Source organism: Rattus rattus, chromosome 18 (genome assembly GCF_011064425.1).
Source record: "Rattus rattus isolate New Zealand chromosome 18, Rrattus_CSIRO_v1, whole genome shotgun sequence".
In the NCBI taxonomy this organism is placed as follows: Eukaryota; Metazoa; Chordata; class Mammalia; order Rodentia; family Muridae; genus Rattus; species Rattus rattus.
In genome coordinates, this window is record NC_046171.1 from 27285854 (window position 1) to 27304377 (window position 18524).

Consider the following 18524-nt stretch of genomic DNA (forward strand, 5'->3'; position numbering starts at 1 on the left):
AGGTACTTGTCACCAAGCCTGCCGAGTTCCATCCCCAGATTCCAGCCAGTTGTCCTCTGACTTCTCCACACAGCCCATGAGCACCCATCCGCCCGCCCATAAATAAATAAATGTAATAAAAATATTTTAAGGAGTATAAATTTAGTTTTAATTATTCATTGTTAAATAAAAGCAATGCATGCATGATGAACTAAGGGTTAAAAAATCAAGGACTCTGGGGTTGGGGATTTAGCTCAGTGGTAGAGCGCTTGCATAGCAAGCGCAAGGCCCTGGGTTCAGCCCCCAGCTCTGAAAAAAAGAACAGAAAAAAAAAAAAAAAAATCAAGGACTCTGAGGAAGGGCTCAGCAGTTAAGAGCACTCGATGCTCTTGTAGAGCACCAAGAGGACCAGAGTTCAGTTCCTAGCACACATGTGGTGGCTCAGAACCATTCATAACTGCTACAGTTTCAGGAATCTGACCTATCTCATTTTCTGATTTTTGTAACACCAGGCACGCACACACACACACACACACACACACACACACACACACACACACACACACACACGATGCATATACATACATGCAGACAACACACTACAAGAAAATAGGATGGTTAGGAGTTTAAGGCCCATCTATATTGCACAGCTAGTTTGATGCCAGCGAGGGATTCAAGAGACTGTCTGAAAAAGTCATGAAAAGTACAAGATGAGACGGGTCACCTGTAAGATTGCTTGCTGTGTAAACATCACGACTTGAGTTCAATCCTTATCACCCACATTTAAATTTTTTTTTTCTAAAGCCCAGATATTCCAGCACTTGGGAGGCAGAGGCAGGTGGATCTCTGAATTTGAGGCCAGCCTGGTCTACAGGGTGAATTCCAGAACAGCCAGGACTACACAAAGAAACCTTGTTTTGAAAAGCCAACAAACAAACAAACACCCCAAAACAAAAAAACAAAAGCCCAAGGCCATATATGAAATATCCCCACCTCGTGAAGAGAAGAGGGGCTGAGGGTTATAACTGGGGCTTGCTGACTTAATTAGATCGGGGCCTTTAGACAATCCTGTGGGGTGGGGCATTTTCTTCATCTTTTTAAAAATTCTATTCTATTCTATTTTTTTCCTTAAGATTTATTTATTTAGGGCTGGAGAGATGGGTCAGTGGTTAAGAGCACTGACTGCCCTTCCAGAGGTCCTGTGTTCAATTCCCAGCAACCACATGGTGGCTCACAACCATCTGCAATGGGATCCAATGCCTTCTTCTGGTGTCATGAAGACAGCTACAGTGTACTCACATACATAAAATAAATTAATTAATAAATAATTCTTTAAAAAAAGATTTATTTATTTATTATATATAAGTAAACTGTAGCTGTCCTCAGACACACCAGAAGAGGGCATCTGATCCTAATATAGATGGCACCTATATATAGTCTGATCCTAATATAGTCTCTGGCACCACATAAAATTTTGTTTGGTGGCACACACTTGTAATCTCAGCACTGGGGAGGCAGAGGCAGGAGGATCAGGAGTTCAAGGTCATGCTTAGTTGCATAGTGAGTTTAAGGCCAGCCTGAGATACTGGAAACCTTGTCTCAAAAATGAAAAAAGAAAAATTTATAGAGGATCCCCAAAAGCTTTTGTTTCCGTGGTTTCCACTATTGCTAATCAGCGTGTTGCAAATTAAAACCATGATGGCTTTAACAGTCTCATTAATTCACTCAACAAAAACCCATGCATACTGCTCTCATACCGATCAGATTCATTGTAGATATAATTTAAATTGTTTTGTTTCTTTTTTTCAAGGCACGGTTTCTCTGTGTAGTCCTGGCTCTCTCTCCTGGAACTCATTCTTCTGTAGACCAGGTTAGCCTAGAACTCACAGAGATCTGCCCGCCTCTGCCTCCCAAGTGCTGGGATTAAAGGCATGGACCAGTGTACCTGACTTTGAAATTTTAATTTTTTTTATTGATTAAAAAAAAAAATCCCTGTTTCCAAGGCGAAATAATAACAGATCATTTAGTGTTGCAGAAACATTGGCACCTGGCCAAACGGAGGCAGTTGATGGACATGGCTGTCCCTGTGTTCTCTGTTGCAATGCCTGTTAGGTCAAGTTACTCAAGACAGCTCAGCTTCCCAGAGACTTGTGCTGCAATGGGAGGTGTCAGGACCCTGTAGACCACACTTTGAAGTCAGGCGAGGCGCAGCAGTGTGTTTTATTCCCATTCTGTGAATGAGGAAACTCAGACTAAGAGACATGAGGGTTTAGCCCAAGGAAAGGGTCACTATTCCTTATTCAAAAGGCAGACAGGGGGTTGGGGATTTAGCTCAGTGGTAGAGCGCTTGCCTAGAAAGCCCAAGGCCCTGGGTTCGGGTCCCTAGCTCCGGAAACTGCTGCTGACCCATTGTCCTTGACTCAAATGGCAGACAGGTGATTAACACAAACAGAAGGATTTGGGGGATGGGCTAAGGCACGCCATGGGGCTGATTTCATGATGTCAGCACTTTGATGCAGAAAGTAGAGTTCTCTGCCTGCCCTGAAGTCTAGAAAACCCAGGACTGGAGAACTGAAAGACTGAATCCAACCTTGTAAAACCATTATAACTACCTGTGGGTCCAAAGGAAGGGAAAAGTTAGATTCCAGTTTTGGATATCTGGAGAGCTAGCCAGACATTTGGTTTACAAAAAGAAAAACTGCCCTTCTTTGATTGTTTTGTTTTTCCTTTATTTTTCTTGTAAAGGACAACATTTAATTGGGATTGGCTTACAGTGAGATGGTCAGGCTGATTCCATGACAGGCTTCAAACTGGCAATTCAGGAGACTAGGCCTAAATCTCTCTTTCCAAGAACTGGGCAAGTCCAGGCAAGTCCAGGTCTCAGAAGCTGCCCCAACACCTGGCCTGAGGCAAGGATAATGGGTCAGCAGCAGTTTCCAGACTTCCTTAGCTATTTCCACAGTATCAGTTTCCAGACCCTCCAGCAAGTTTCCAGCCCCCATTCCCCAATAATGGAGTGTTCATAGAGATGGACCCAACAGATTAAAATTCTAGGGATTCCCTAATGTGCTTTAAATCAGACATGCAAGCTCACTTGGTTGTCTCTCTGTATTGGTAATGGGAGACCCCAACATGCTGGACTTCTGCGGAATAAAACACTCTTTGTGCTTATATACTATTTTAGTACAAGGAATCATTCTTCGGTTGATCATGGACCCTTACAACAGGTCCAGAAGTTCAGTCCATTATCATCATGGTGAGGAGCATGGCAGCATCCAGGCAGGCATGGTGCAGGAGGAGCTAAGAGTTCTACATCTTAATCTGAAGGGTGCTAGAAGACTCCCCTCTTGATTCTTTAATTACAGATTTCTAGAATTCCGGAGTCAGTGAGGATGGCTGTTTTGTCTGACCAAAGGGTGAAGACAGCAGGAAAAAGGTAGACACAGAGGGACTGGAGACAGGAGCCAACAAAGTGAAGGAAGCCTGAACTGCATAAATCTGCCTTTGTTTATATTGTCAGTGGCTGAATCATTTCATGTTCTTTCCAGCTGAGGATAAACCTTTTATTTCTAGGTTCTTTGCTAACAGTTATTAATGTCTGTCCTTTGATTTTAGCCACCCTAGACACCAAAGAGATAGCTTATTTTACCATTAATTTGTATTTCTGTTATGATTATGAATGTTGAACATTTCTATATAGTGTCTTTGGGGAACTGTCTATACAAATCACTTGTCTATTTTTTCGTTTGAGTTACTGGACTTAGTGAATCTTTTCTTTACATTTATTTATTTATTTATTTATTTATTTATTTATTTATTTATTTATTTATTGTATATAAGTACCCTGTAGCTGTCTTCAAATACACCAGACAAGAGTATCAGATCCCATTACAGATGCTTGTGAGCCACCACGTAGTTGCTGGGAATTGATCTTAGGAGCTCTGGAAAAGCAGCCAGTGCTCTTAGCTGCTGAGCCATCTCTCCAGCCTAGATTTAGTGAACCTTAAGAGCTCTTTATAGGGGGTTGGGGATTTAGCTTAGTGGTAGAGCGCTTGCTTAGCAAGCACAAGGCCCTGGGTTCGGTCCCCAGCTCTGAAAAAAAGAAAAGAAAAAAAAGAAAAGAGCTCTTTATAGGGCTAGAGAGATGGCTCAGTGGTTAAGAGCACTGGCTGGGGCTGGAGAGATGGCTCAGTGGTTAAGAGCACCGACTGCTCTTCCCGAGGTCCTGAGTTCAAATCCCAGCAACCACATGGTGGCTCACAACCATCTGTAATGAGATCTGATGCCCTCTTCTGGTGTGTCTGAAGACAGCTACAGTGTACTCATATATATAATAAATAAATAAATAAATAAATAAATAAAATATTTAAAAAAAAAAAAGAGCACTGGCTGCTCTTCTAGAGGTCCTGAGTTCGATTCCCAGCAACCACATGGTGGCTCACAGCCATCTATAGTAAGATCTGGTGCCCTCATCTGTCATATATATGCAGAACACTGTGTATGTAATAAATAAAAAGATCAAAAAAGTTAAAAAAAAAAAAAGAGCTCTTTATATCTTCAGAACCTTGACGCTTCATGTGATAGATATGTGACTTAATTTTTTTTTTTCTTCTCAGACTGTGGGGCTTGAGTGAGAGCTTGCCTCAGGGTGAGGTTTTCTGTAGGGAAATCAAATCCAGGCCATCTACTTCTCTAGAACCACAAATGTCACTACCTATAGGTATTTGTGTTGTTGTTGTGTGTGTGTATGAGCTTGTGGGCATGTGGGTGGAGGACTGTATGCACATGCACGTAGAATACCAATCTTCCATTTCATTTGTTTACTTATCTATTTATTTGTTTGTGTTTTCCCCAAGACAGGCTTTGTCTGTGTATCCCTGGCTGTCCCGGAACTTCCTCTGTAGACCAGGCTGGCCTCGAACTCTTAGATCTGCCTTCCTGTTTCCCAAGTGCAGGAATTAAAGTTGTGTGCCACCACCACCTGGTTCAACCTCAATTTCTTAAGAAATATTTATTTTCTTTCATTTTTATGTGTGTGAGTGTTTCGGCTGCATGTAAGCACACTTCACGCGTGCCTGGTGCCCTCAGAGGCCAGAGGAGAGCACCAGATCCTTGGGAACTGGAGTTATAGACAGTCGTGAGCCGCCTTGTGCTGGGAGTCAAACCTCAATCTTCTGCCAAAGCAGCCAGTGTTCTGAGCTGCCGAGCCATCTCTCCAGCCTCTCATCTCATTCTCTGAGCCAGGATCTCTCACGGCAGCTGAAGCTTGCCGGTTCAGCTAGACTATCTAGCCAGTCGACCCTAGGCATCCTCCTGTCTTTGCCTCCCCAGAAATGGGATTGAAAGTTTCTGGCTTTCCTCATGGGTGCTGGGGATTTGCACTCTGGTCTCCACGCTCATACACTGACACTGAGGAGTGATTTTCTCAGTCCCAGGTGTTTTCCTTCTCTCTTTTAAAGATGTATTTATCTTTATTGCATGTGCATCCGTGTTTTGCATGTATGCCTGGGTGAAGGTCTGATCCAATCTCTTGGAGCTGGATTGCAGACAGTTTTCAGCTGCCATATGTGATGTGTTTGTAAAATAGAGGGAGGGGGGAGGGAGGATATATTTTATGGAGTATGAGGCAGCACACACACACACACACACGCACGCACACACACACGCACGCACGCAGGCACTCACAACTCCTGGGACCAGCCACACAGCAGTATAGTATAGAATAGAGTTTATTCAGGGGGCATGGGAAGGGGATTTAAGAGGGTAGTAGAGGCAGAGAAAGGCAGGGGGGGGGGGAGAGAAAGGCAAGAGCAAGAGAGAGAGTGGGGGTGGGCAAGCAGCCTCTTTTATAGTAAATCAGGCCTACCTGGCTATCGCTAGGTAACTGTGGAGTGGTTGCTGGGAATTGAACTCAGGACCTCTGGAAGAGTAGCCAATGTTCTTAACCACTAAGCCATCTCTCCAGTCCCCAGGTGTCTATTTCTTTTGCTTGTCATTTCCTCTAGGAAGTGCATTCAGTCTCCTGCCTGAGTACAGCTGGTGTTGAGCCAGGGAAGAGGACCCTTGTGGTTCAAAATGGTGTACAGTGTACCTTCCCTAGGTCACAGTTAAGTATCTATAGACACAGGTGTCTCATAGGCTTCTGACACCCATTGTTCGGCAGCTGACAAGGGATACCTCTCAGCCCCTTGTTCTGTGAGAGATGCTCTGTGAAAGATGACAAGTTGATTCTGCTCCTCTTAGCCAGACAAGCCACACAGCACAGCTCTTTCCCACCTCTCTCCGGCTATGCCTTGCCCTTCTGACTACAGACAGACCTGAAGGGGCTAGGGAGCCGCTCTGTGATGGAGGGCTTGCTAGCATGCTCTAGGCCGCCCCGAGACACACACACACACACACACACACACACACACACACACACACACCCCTGTTTGTTTTTTGGTTTCTGTTCTGAGGAAATCAAACCTGGGGTCTGGACAGTGCTAGACAAGAGTTCTACTGCCTCCCCACTGTTTGGTTTCAGACCCCAGCACAAGGTACTGAGGTGCATATTTCACACATCAAAGCAGACCTGGCCTCCAGATTCTCCCAGCATCCCTCAGTTCCTATCTGGTATACCCTGCCTCCAACCCTGAACTTTCTAGCCCAGAGGCTTGGCTGCCCATCACCCAGATGCTCTTCCCTATATAATACACACACACACACAGCCCTCTGCCCCCATGCCCCTTCTCTCTTTCTCTTCCCCCTCCTATCTTGGTGACTCCCTTGGCCTCAATCCTTGGGACCAGTGAACCCTCCCAAGAGCAGCTTCCCAATAAACCCGCCTTTAATATGACCCAATCTGGCTTGAATTGGCCCATTGCACTGGTGGAGAAATAACCTATTACCCACACCCAGTCCTGATACTTAGTCCTTGAAATGTTACGTTTTCTCTCTTCTCTATCCTCCTTTTTGTTTATTTTTGTTTGTTTGTTTGTTTGTTTTTTGTGTGTGTGTGTTTGTTTGTAGCTTTAAGATAGGGTCTTGCTATGTAGCCCAGGCCAGCTTTGAATTAGTAATTCTCCTGCCTCAGACTCTAAAGTACTGGAATGTTGTATTATGTCTGAGCAAAATACAAAATACATAGAAATTAGAGGAGAAGCCTATTTCTGTCCTTCCCTAGAGTCAGCTATGGGTTCTTAGGAGGGTCTTGCCTGGCTCTCACAGTGCTGGTTGGATAATATATAGACCTGGATGAAGTTATCCAGACAGGTTAAGGACCCACAGCCATAGAATTCTAGATGTACATCTAGAGTATTGTCAAGATACAGCGTGGAAAAACTATCAGGTGTGGGTGGGTGACTGTAACTTGGAAGTTACATTTTATTTATATTACTAAAGTTTTGCTAACTGAAAGTGTCTGAGCTGTCCCCAAGGCACAGTCCCCTTCCTGTAGTCACCTAGTCCGTGGTTTGGCAGTGTGCCCCACCCCACTCAGACTCACCCTTCACACCTGCCTGCTCTCTCACTGCTCTCTCCCCAGGGCAGAGGTGATTCAGCCACCCGCAGCAGATCCGTATCATGGATGGATCACGGGTGGATGATGGGCCCTCACGGCTGGGAAACAGTTTTCCACTTTACAAAGCACTTTAGCAGCCAGTATCTCAGGAGCCATGGCTGCTGCGGTGGGGGCCGGCTGGTTACTGTTCTCATCTACTCTACAGAAGAAGAAACTGGGATGCACACAATCACTGGCTTCTCAGAGTGGTGCAGGAACACCTGACGGAGCTGGACTAGGAGCCCTGGCTTCCACCAGATGGACCCTGCCCTCCCTCCTTCTGCATTCCCTCCCTCTGTGCTCCCCCTCTACATGTGTGCATGTACATGTGTACATGTATCTGTGTGCATGTGTGCATGAACATGTGCATATGCGTATGTGTGCATGTGTGCATGTGTGCATGTGCAAGTGGGCCTGTGTGCCTGTGTGCATGTGGATATGCAGGTGTGTGCATGTGTGTGTGTACTTGTGCATATGCATGTGTGTATGCATGCCAGCATGTGCATGTGTGCGTGTGCATGTGTGTGTTTAGGCTAGAGGACAACGTTGGGGCCTCTTTCTCAATTGCTCTTCACTTCTGCTGCTGCTGTTGCTGTCTCTGTTGTAAAATTTTATTTTACTTCTTGTCCATAGTTAAGAAAGTCTATGGTGCCCAGGTACTAATACCAGCATGCCTTTGTTCACATGTTGGCTCCACCCCTAGCTTGTTATTATATAACCATGACCTGCAAGCCGGAGGTCTGAAGATTATGAGAAGGTAAACCCCTGCTCTGTAGAGCACACTTCTGAAGATTCCTGTCAGGGCCAGCCAAGGTTTGACAGCCAGGGATGGTCATCAGGAATCGAACAGATTCAGAAGTTTCTAGAAGTAACCAAAGCTGGCGGGTAGACAGGTCTATATGTCTGGTTATGTCAGAGGGAGCCCAGCTTTCCCCCCAGTATTCATCTCTTTAAAGGTCTCGGCAGATGGGGTTCACTATCTCTTATCACAGACTTCAGAAAACGGGGTTAGGGACTGTGGGGGTGGCTCAGTTGGTAAAATGCTTGCCCTCCAATTATGCCATCTGGACTCTGTGGGTAGACACACACACACACACACACACACACACACACACACACACACACACACACGCTTGTATACATACATACATACATACATGTAAACACAACAAACACATTCCCCTACATATGTGCACGCTCATGAGCACGTACAGCATACATACATGGAAAGGAGGGAGAAAGGAAGGCAGGTAGGCAGGGAGGAAGGGAAGGGGTGCAGCTTGCTTAAGGTTACGTAGGCCTGATAAAGGGCTCTCTTGAAGCCAGTTTTGAGTACGCTGGTTTACCAAGACAACCTGCCTCTGGTGTTTTTCCTCTCCACCCTGACATTCACGAGGATTCTCCAGATCCAGCTCTCCTATTGCCCCAGGTCTGCACGGTGAAAGCAAGGTTAGAGCCCACAGCAGCCGCGGTACAACCCGCGGAATGCGCTAGATACAGGAGACTCAGCTCCAACTAGAGAAAGGACGGTTGGAATGGAAACGCACAGTCATCCAAACAGTGCGAGCCGGGCCACACCCTGCTCCCGCCTCAGCCCACAGGCAGGGTACACTGTGTACCTAGCCTTCTAGCCAAGAACAGTGCTTGCCAAGTTGAGGCAAGGGGTGCTGTCTCGGGAACTTACACCATTTCTTGGGTGGATGTCAAGGTTGTCAGGGGAAATTCTGTATGGGTGAGCATAGTGGGGGTTCAGGGTAGAGGACAGACCACCAGGGATCTGATTCTTGGATTAGGGTGTGGACAAACCACCTGGCTTTTTTTAAATTTTTTTTTTTAAATCTATCCATCAAGTAATTTATTCTTTTTTTTTCTTTTTTTTCTTTTTTTCGGAGCTGGGGACCGAATCCAGGGCCTTGCGCTTGCTAGGCAATTGCTCTACCACTGAGCTAAATCCCCAACCCCAAGTAATTTATTCTTTTTTTTTTTTTGGTTCTTTTTTTCGGAGCTGGGGACCGAACCCAGGGCCTTGCGCTTGCTAGGCAAGCCCTCTACCACTGAGCTAAATCCCCAACCCCCGGTAATGGAGATTCTTTGCCATGCTTACTGGGTTTACCCCGCTACTAAGCATGAACAAGGGCCCCTGCTCCTTGACCATAGCCGAATCCCTTGGGCCCAAAGTTCTTTGCGTAGCACCCTTTACAGTAGATTTCACCTTCCTTCTCAGTCAGAGTTGTAGACTCCAGACTCTTCCCACACTTGGCACATCGGAAACAGTTTTTGTGCCAGGGCTTTCCAGCTCCAATGATCTTCTCAGCAGCATACACAGAATCCCCACACCTGGGACACTTCTCAGCACCTCCATATTTCTGGGCAAATTTAGAAGTGTTTGGATTTGTTGTAGGCCTGTGAGGTTGAGCACTCTCCGGCTTGATACCCAGCTTCTCACCACGGCCCATGTTGAGCGTGCCAGCGCCCTGGCCATAACCATAGCCTTTTGGTCCATACTTCTTTCCGTAGCATGATTTGCAGTAGATCTCTTCATCATGAATTGCCACTGTTGTGCTGTCTAAATTTTTCCTGCAAACCATGCACAGAAAGCAGCAGCGGTGGAAGCTCCGCCCGTCACACTGCACCTCTTCAGCATGGTACACCGTTCTCCCGCAGGCCCCGCACTTATTTCCACTGCCCCAGACAGGCATTCCGAGCGGGAGGCCGAGCACGCGGCGGGAGGAGCTAGCGAGATCCAGACAGAGGAAAGCCGCGGGCGAATCCGGAGCCAGTCACGACTATTAATGTCAGAGGATCTGGTGCCCTCTTCTGGCTCCCGTGGGCACTGCATGCGTATGACAGGCATGCCGGCAAAAAGCCCTCCTCTCTCTACAGTCACCACTAGAGTCCACCCTGTTCTCACTCGACTTCTCCTGTTGGTCTGATAGTCATGCTGTCCTGGGGCCTTTGCACGTGCTACTCTCTTTGCTTAGTTGTCCCTTTGTGGCAAACAAACCTCAAGGTGAATCTCAGGATCCCGCCTCCTGGTGACGCACCCGCAGTGGGCGGGGCCTCAGACTTCGTACTAAATAACAGCAAAAGTGCAGGAGGCCATTGCTGACCTTAAGTTACTTTCCGCTTCTCCTATGTTCAGTCTATCCTCCGCTTATTGGGGTGCATAGATGTTTCCTTTGTATGTTCCCTAGAAAAGTCATATCACATGCAGGAGCAGAGCACTTACCTAGAAAATGCTGTGGTCCCAGGTCTGTCCCTGCCTCCCTGGCCACTAGCTTGGAAGATGGTAGCTGCTAATTGAATAGAGTCGCCGCACTGTAGCAGTAATGGCAGTAACCTTCTGCCTGGAATAGGACATCACTTGGCTGTTCTATGTGCCATTCTGCAGAAAACAGGTTGCCCTTCTCACTGCAGGACACCCCCCTCTAACCCCACCCCCCAAAAAGGGCAATGACTGGGTGTTCACACAAAGAACACTTCACACTGTATCTGTATCTGTATCTGTATCATCTGTATCTGTATCTGTATCTATATCATCTGTATCTGTATCATCTGTATCTGTATCTGTATCTGTATCTGTATCTGTATCTGTATCATCTGTATCTGTATCGTGTCTGTATTTGGAGCCATCTCTGATAACTCCACTAGGGAGCGCTCTGAACCAGGTTTGCCTGAATTCTGCGGTAGTCTTTGTGCCCCATAAATTAAGGGAGTTTGGTAGGCAGGGTTTGGGAGTTTCAGACAAATAACTGCTCTGAACCGCCCATGATCCTGCACACCACTTGGCTAAATGTATTCAGTCACCAAGTTTGAGCTGTGAGAATATTTCTTAAAAAAAAAAAAAAAAAAAAAAAAAAAAAGGGCTGGGGAGATGGCTCAGCGGTTAAGAGCACCCGACTACTCTTCCAGAGGTCCTGAGTTCAATTCCCAGCAACCACACGGTGGCTCACAACCATCTGTAAAGAGATCCGATGCCCTCTTCTGGTGTGTCTGAAGACAGCTACAGTGTACTTATATATAATAAATGAATAAATCTTTTAAAAAAAAGACAATATTTCTTTGGTCTGTACCTTCCTCATTTAGAAATAGAACTCTCTCTCTCTCTCTCTCTCTCTCTCTCTCTCTCTCTCTCTCTCTCTCTCTCTCTCTCAGGAGATCTCATGTAGCCCAGTCTAGCTTCTAACTCACTCTGTAATTGAGATTGGCCTTTAACTCCTCATCCTCCTGCCTCCACCACCTCAGTGCTAGGATTTCAGAGATGCACCACTGTGACCGTGTCAAATGTTTTGTTGTTTGTTTGTTTGTTTTTTGAGACAGGGTCTTTTTTTTTTTCTTTTTTCTTTTTTTTTTTTTTGGAGCTGGGGACCGACAGGGTCTTACTATATAGCACAGGTGTCCTGGAAATTCAGTCCTATCTCAGCTTCTCCAGCACTGGAATTTTAGGTGTGAGTCACCAAGCCCTGCTGAACAAATGGGGTTTTTTGTTTTTGTTTGTTTAGGGTTTTTTTTGTTTTGTTATTAGTGTTTTCTCAGAAAAATCATGAAACAAGTTTAGTGGGAGAGCACTTCTGCAGTGCGTCTGCACTTCCACAGCATGTTTGATGGAGGTGTATGTGTGGCTGGAACCAAGTCGCAAGGCGCTTGACTCTGAGTCCTATATTCATAAAGAAGCTTGATTCAGCCAACACCCAGAACGAACTTGGAAGCCACCTTCCGCCGTTGACCCTCCATGAGAGCACTCAGTCCTGACTCATGCCTTCTCAGCAGCCTTGCAGAGGACTCTCTGTGCAGAAGTAGCTGTCAAACCGTTTCACGGATGCCCCTCACCCTCATCAGCCATGTGAACTTAGCATTTTGCCCGATAGGCAGCCCAAGAAACCAGTCCATACTACCATTCCTCCTTGTGTCTACTCCACTCAGAGTCTTCTCCTAGGACAGCCTCAAGGTCCAATCATCTTTTCTCGGCCTCAGGAGTGCTGGAATTATAGGTGTAGTTCTGTGAGACAAAGGAGACCATTGAAAGGACAAAAAACGGCAGCCTACAGAGTGGGAAAAGATCTTCACCAACCCCACATCTGACAGAGGGCTAATATCTAACATATATAAAGAACTCAAGAGATGGGCTGGAGAGATGGCTCAGCAGTTAAAAACACTGACTCTTCTTCCAAAGGTCCTGATTTCAATTCCCAGCAACCACATGGTGGCTCACAACCATCTGTAATGGGATCCGATATATGCCCTCTTCTGATCTGTTTGAAAACAGCTATGGTGTACTCACAAAAAAAAAAAAAAAAAAAAAAAGACTCAAGAGGTTAGGTGTCAATAAACCAAATAATCCAATTGAGGTACAGACCTAAACAGAGAATTCTCAATAGAGGAATCTCTAATGGCCAAGAAATGTTCATCATCCTAAGCCATCAAGGAAATGCAAATCAAAGAGACTCTGAGATTCCATTTTAGACCTGTCAGAATGGCTAAGATCAAAAGCACAAGTGACAGCTCCTGCTGGTGAGAGTGCTGGGTTAAGGGGAACACTTTTCCACTGCTGGTGGGAGTATGAAACTGTACGGCCACTATAGAGATTAACCTAGCCACTTCTCAGAAAACTGGAATTGATCTACCTCAAGACCCAGCTACACCACTCCTAGGCTACACCCAAAGGTTGCTCCACCTACCATAAGGACACTTGCTCAACTATGTTCAGACCAACTTTATCTGTAACAGTCGGAGACTGGAAACAGCCCAGAGGCCCCTCAACTGAAGAATGGATAAAGAAAACGGGGTACATTTACACAATAGAGTGTTACTCAGCTGTTACAAACAATGACATCATGAAATTTGCCAGCGAATGGATGGACAGAAAAAATATCATCCCGAGTGAGGTAAACTGGACCTAGAGAGAGAAACGTGTTCTAACTGGATATTAGCCATAAACTAAAAGGTAACAGTGTTACAATCCACAGAGCCTGGGAAGAGAAATACCAAGGAGAACTCATGGCTGTGGTGGGGGCTGGGGATGCATGACTTTCCTAGAGAAGGGAAATAGAATCCATTGGGGTGAATGTGGGGAAGGGACTCACTAGGGTTGGGGTATGTATGGGAGCAGGAGGGATCAGGTAGAAGGACAGAGGGAGAGAGGACCAAGAGAGACAAGATGAAAGCCCTTGTAAAGCCTGTCTCTGAGAAGCACAGGGAAACTCTGGTTTGCAGCATGGCCTGATTCCCTGGTGTGTGATGACCCCACAGAGGAGCTGGGTCTAACTGGCTGTCTGAGTCTGCTTGTGTGACTCAGGCTCACCGCTGGGGGCGCTAAGACAGCAAAATTAGGAAGGTGGTCTGCTGTGAGTGGGAAATGAACGTTTTTTCATGGTTCGGGTTTTTGTTGTTGTTTTGTTTTGTTTTTGTTTTTTGTTTGTACCAGTGAATCTTAACTTTTGGGGATTTTTTTCAGACGGGGTCTTTCTACCATAACATATCTTTTTTTAAAAAAGATTTATTCATTTATTATATATAAGTACACTGTAGCTGTCTTCAGATACACCAGAGGAGGGCATCAGATCTCTTTACAGATGGTTGTGAGCCACCATGTGGTTGCTGGGAATTGAACTCAGGACCTCTGGAAGAGCAGTCGGGTGCTCTTAACCGCTGAGCCATCTCTCCAGCCCCTACCATAACATATCTTTCTCCCTCATTTACTCTCTCCCTGGCTCCCATTATGGTGCTGGGATGAACCTAGGGCTTCCCACAATGTGTTAGGTAGATGCTGTGTCACTGTGCTCCCTAACACCATTTTGAGACAGGGTCTTGCTAAATTGTACGAGCCTGTCTTGAACTTTTGATTACCGTGTCTCAGCTTCCTGAGTAGCTGAATCACAAGCCTGTATCATCCATCAGGTCTGGCTCTCTCCCCCTTTCTTTTCTTTTTCTTTTCCTTTTAGATGAAGTTTGAACATGTTTCTCTGGCTGGTTTCATGAGCTTGTGTGTGTACGTGTGAGTGCATGTGCAGGCCAGAGGTGAACTGTGATGGTTTGTACATGCTTGGCTCAGGGAGTGGCACTATTAGAGGATATGGCCCTGTTGGAGTAGGTGTGTCACTATGGAGGGTGGGCTTTAAGACCCTCAGCCTAGCTACCTAAAAGCCAGTATTCTGCTAGCAGCCTTCAGATGAAGATGTAGAACTCTCAACTCCTCCTGCACCATGCCTGCCTGGATGCTGCCATGTTCCTGCCTTGGTGATAATGGACTGAATCTCTGAACCTGTAAGCCAGACCCTCATTAAATGTTGTCCTTGTAAGACTTGCCTTGGTCATGGTGTCTGTTCACAGCAGTAAAACCTTAACTAAGACACTCACTTTGGATATATTCCATTGTTCTCCATTTTTCACTGTTCTTTTGCAAGACAGGGTTTCACTGTGCAGCCCTGGCTGTCCTGGAACTTACTTTGTAGAGCAGGAGGGTCTCAAACTCGAAAATATCCACCTGCCTCTGCCTCCTGAGTGCTGGGATTAAAGGTACCCCCCTCCCCCAACCTGACTTTATCTTTTTTTTTTTTTTTTGCAAAAGGGCAACAGCCATCTCCGTGCACCTAACCAGATGGTATGTAGACTGGCTGACTGGCCGACAAGCAAGCTCCAAAGAGTGTTCTTCTATCTTCAACCTAACTTTTTTTTTCAGTGCATGGACAGGACAGCATCTCACAATGCAGTCTTGTGTAGCTCGGAGCTCATGTGCAGGGATTAAAGCTGGGTGCCACCATGCATTCTATAGTTCAGTACTTATTCTCACTTTGGAATATTTGCACATAGACAGTGAAATATCTTGGGAATGGAACACACAGATTTTCCTGGAAAAAAAAATCTGTCAACTTCATCATTGTCTATTATTATTATTATTATTATTATTATTATTGTTGTTGTTGTTGTTGTTGTTGTTGTTATGTGCACCTTCATTTTGACTTTGGCCTCTCCTATGAGAGCAGGTGTGGAATTTTCCACTTGTGGGGTCATGTTGGTGCTCAGAAATTTCTGGAACTTGTCTCACTTCCAATTTTGAATATTCAGGTTTCGGACAAACTGCTTGTGTATCTTTCCTACATATGGCCCCTATAACAAATCCACACATGCACCAGGTAGCTATTTATTTTTAATTTTTGATTTTGAGATGGGGGGTCTAGTTGAGAGGGTCTCAGGGAAGGTGAACCTCGGAGACGATACACTCTGTTCAGATTGACTTTGTCAACCTGCACCAAGACTTCAGGATTTCTGATACCAAGAGGTTTATTCCCAACAAATGTAAACACAGAGTAATTCAGAAACCAGTTTCCAGCTGTAATCCAATTCCCGGCAGGCAAGGAAGCATAATTATATTGAAAGTCTACCCAGGGCACATGCCATTTCTCCCAAGTAGAAGGGTTCCAGAGAGAGGTGACCCATTCTAGCTTAAGGGCCTAAGGAAACGTCTAGCCTGGTCTCAGTCATATCGATAACGTGGAGGCCTTGGGAGAGCACTTGACAGTAAGGGTCATTTAGATTACTAGCCACTTCCGGCTCTGGTTATAGGAGTTTGATATGGCCGGGCACAACAGATGCACAAAGTTGGGGAGGAAAGGGTTAATTCAGCTTACATTTCCACATTACTGTTCATCACCAAAGGGAGTCAGGACTGGAACTCAAGCAGGTCAGGAAGCAGGAGCTGATGCAGAGGCCATGGAGGGATGTTACTTACTGCCTTGCTTCCCCTGGCTTGCTCAGCTTGCTCTCTTATAGAACCCAGGACCACCAGCCCAGGGATGGCACCACCCACAATGGGTTGGGTCCTCCCCACTTGATCACTAATTGAGAAAATGCCTTACAGCTGGGTCTCATGGAGGCTTTTCCTCCAGGGAGGCTCCTTTCTCTATGATAACTCCAGTTTGTGTCAAGTTGACACACAAACCATCCAGTACAATTGACCCCTTGTCAGCAAACTTTCTGGATGGAAGGACATGTCTTTCTCATTGGAAAGACAAACACCACATGCTTTTCATGCCTGGTTTCTCTGGAGATTTGTGGGTGCAAGGACCTTCCTGCTATGCTCCCAGCAACTAGGTATGTTGCCCAGTTTGTTCTTGAACTCACAGGTTCAACCATACCAGATGCCCTGAACGGCAAGGACAATACAGCTGGGTAGTTCAAAACAACAGATATTTATTCTCTCACAGATCTGAGATCTAGAAGTCAGAAAGGAACATGACAGGATCCAAGGCCTGGGATGCTATTCTTGACTGTTGCTAGCTTCTGGTCCACCAGCTATCCCGGCATTCCTTGGCTTGCAGGAGCATCTCTCCATTTCTATACCTATCATCACGTGGTGTGCTGTGTGAGCCTCTCCTCCCCTTCTAGGCCACCTGTCACACTCCAGTGTGACCTTGTCTGCACTAACAATACCTAGAATGACCCTATCTTCAATAAGGACATGTTCTGAGGTACTGCTGACTAGGCAGTTTCTTCTTCTTTTTCGTAATGGTCTTATTTAGCCCAGGCTGGTTTGAACCAACTCAATAGCCAAGGATGATCTTGAACTTCTGATCTTCTGGTCTCCCTCTTCTGTGCGCTGAGATAGCAGGCATACACCGGCTTGTTTGGTTTTTGAGGTGCTGGGGACCCAACCCAAGGCTTCATGTAGGCTCAAGCACTCTATCAACTAAGCTGTACTCCCAGCTCCAGGAATTAGAACTAACTCATAGGCTGTTCTACAGGGTGACACAAACCCTTAGCCCTAAGGAATGTGCTGCGCTGTCTGCTGCCTAAGCCGAATTCAATGGTCATTCTCCAGACCTCCCCTTAGTTAATGAGTGTGTGTGTGTGTGTGTGTGTGTGTGTGTGTGTGTGTGTTAGAGGGTAAGGGGTCTCATCTTGTTTGCCTTCCCTTATCCCCTGTAATGGATGTGTGGGGATGTCAGGTGGCTATGTAGACATTAGCAGGCCTAGAAAACACTGGGGTCCGCAGGCCTCCCTTGAGAGAACTATCAGCTCAGGACCCTCGAGACTAAATCAAGACTAAATTCTTACTGCAAAGCAGATTTCTTTGCTCCAGGACAGGAAGTAAAAGAGAAGATAAGAGATAGAGGATGAGGAAGAAGGGGGAGGGAGTCAGGGAGAGAGAGGAGGGGTATTTGTCCCCCAAGGACAAAGGATTGCCGCTGGATAGAGAAGACACAGATGTGGTACATCAGAAAATGAGAGTTTATAAAGGTACAAGAGGAAATTCCATGTTAGGATGAGGTGTTTAATTTGAATCGGGCTTGTTAATCAGGTGAGCCAAAAGGGGCTTTTGATTGCTGGACTTTAATACTTAATAGCTGGACCTTGGTAGTCAGCCTCAGGAGGGAGGAAGTGGCCAAATAAGGAAATAGACCTTTGTGGCCAGCTTTTGGAATGTAATCTAACAGTTTTTTTTAGCAAGGCAGAAGTGTAGAGAGAATCTCTTATAAGCATCCCCTGTCAATAAGAAAGCCGATAGCCAATGAGCTGAGGCAGGAAATAGGAGGTGGGACGCTAGCAGAAAGAGAGGATTCTGGGAAATAGTGAGAGAATAAAAGGAGACAAAGGGAGAGATTTAAGAGAGCCACAGAGAGATGGATGTAAACCAGCAGGCCGTGAACTCAGGAAGACGCTGAGAGAGACGCTGAGAGAGAAGCTGAGGAATAAGGGCTGGGCTTGAAAGAGAGGTAACTAATCAAATGGTAGTCATAGAATAGTTTAAATGGTTTAAATAAGAACTAACCTGGGGGTGGGGTGGGGATTTAGCTCAGTGGTAGAGCGCTTGCCTAGCAAGCACATAGGCCCTGGGTTCGGTCCCCAGCTCCGAAAAAAAGAAAACAAAAACAAAAACAAAAACAACCTGGGAATGAGCCAAAGCCTGGACTGGGAAAGGAAGAGTGGTTTAAAATTGTTTTAACACAGAGGGAATGGAAGAGAAGGTGAAGCCTGTCAGAGCCCTGCTCGGCGGGCTCCTGCTGACCAG

General features: G+C 45.9%; 1 protein-coding gene across 1 annotated transcript; it reads right to left on the reverse strand.

Annotated features, from left to right (window-relative positions):
- Nucleotides 1-9600: 9600 nt before the first annotated feature.
- LOC116887086 (cysteine and glycine-rich protein 2-like) lies at nucleotides 9601-10230 on the reverse strand. Its single transcript, XM_032888594.1, has one exon. It carries the CDS (start codon nucleotides 10213-10215, stop codon nucleotides 9637-9639), a length of 579 nt encoding a protein of 192 aa, XP_032744485.1. The 5' UTR covers nucleotides 10216-10230; the 3' UTR covers nucleotides 9601-9636.
- Between the last annotated feature and the right edge of the window lie 8294 nt (nucleotides 10231-18524).

Coding starts and splice junctions, on each gene's coding strand:
- LOC116887086 (XM_032888594.1), bottom strand. CDS start 10,215: ATGCCTGTCTGGGGCAGTGGAAATAAGTGCGGGGCCTGCGGGAGAACG.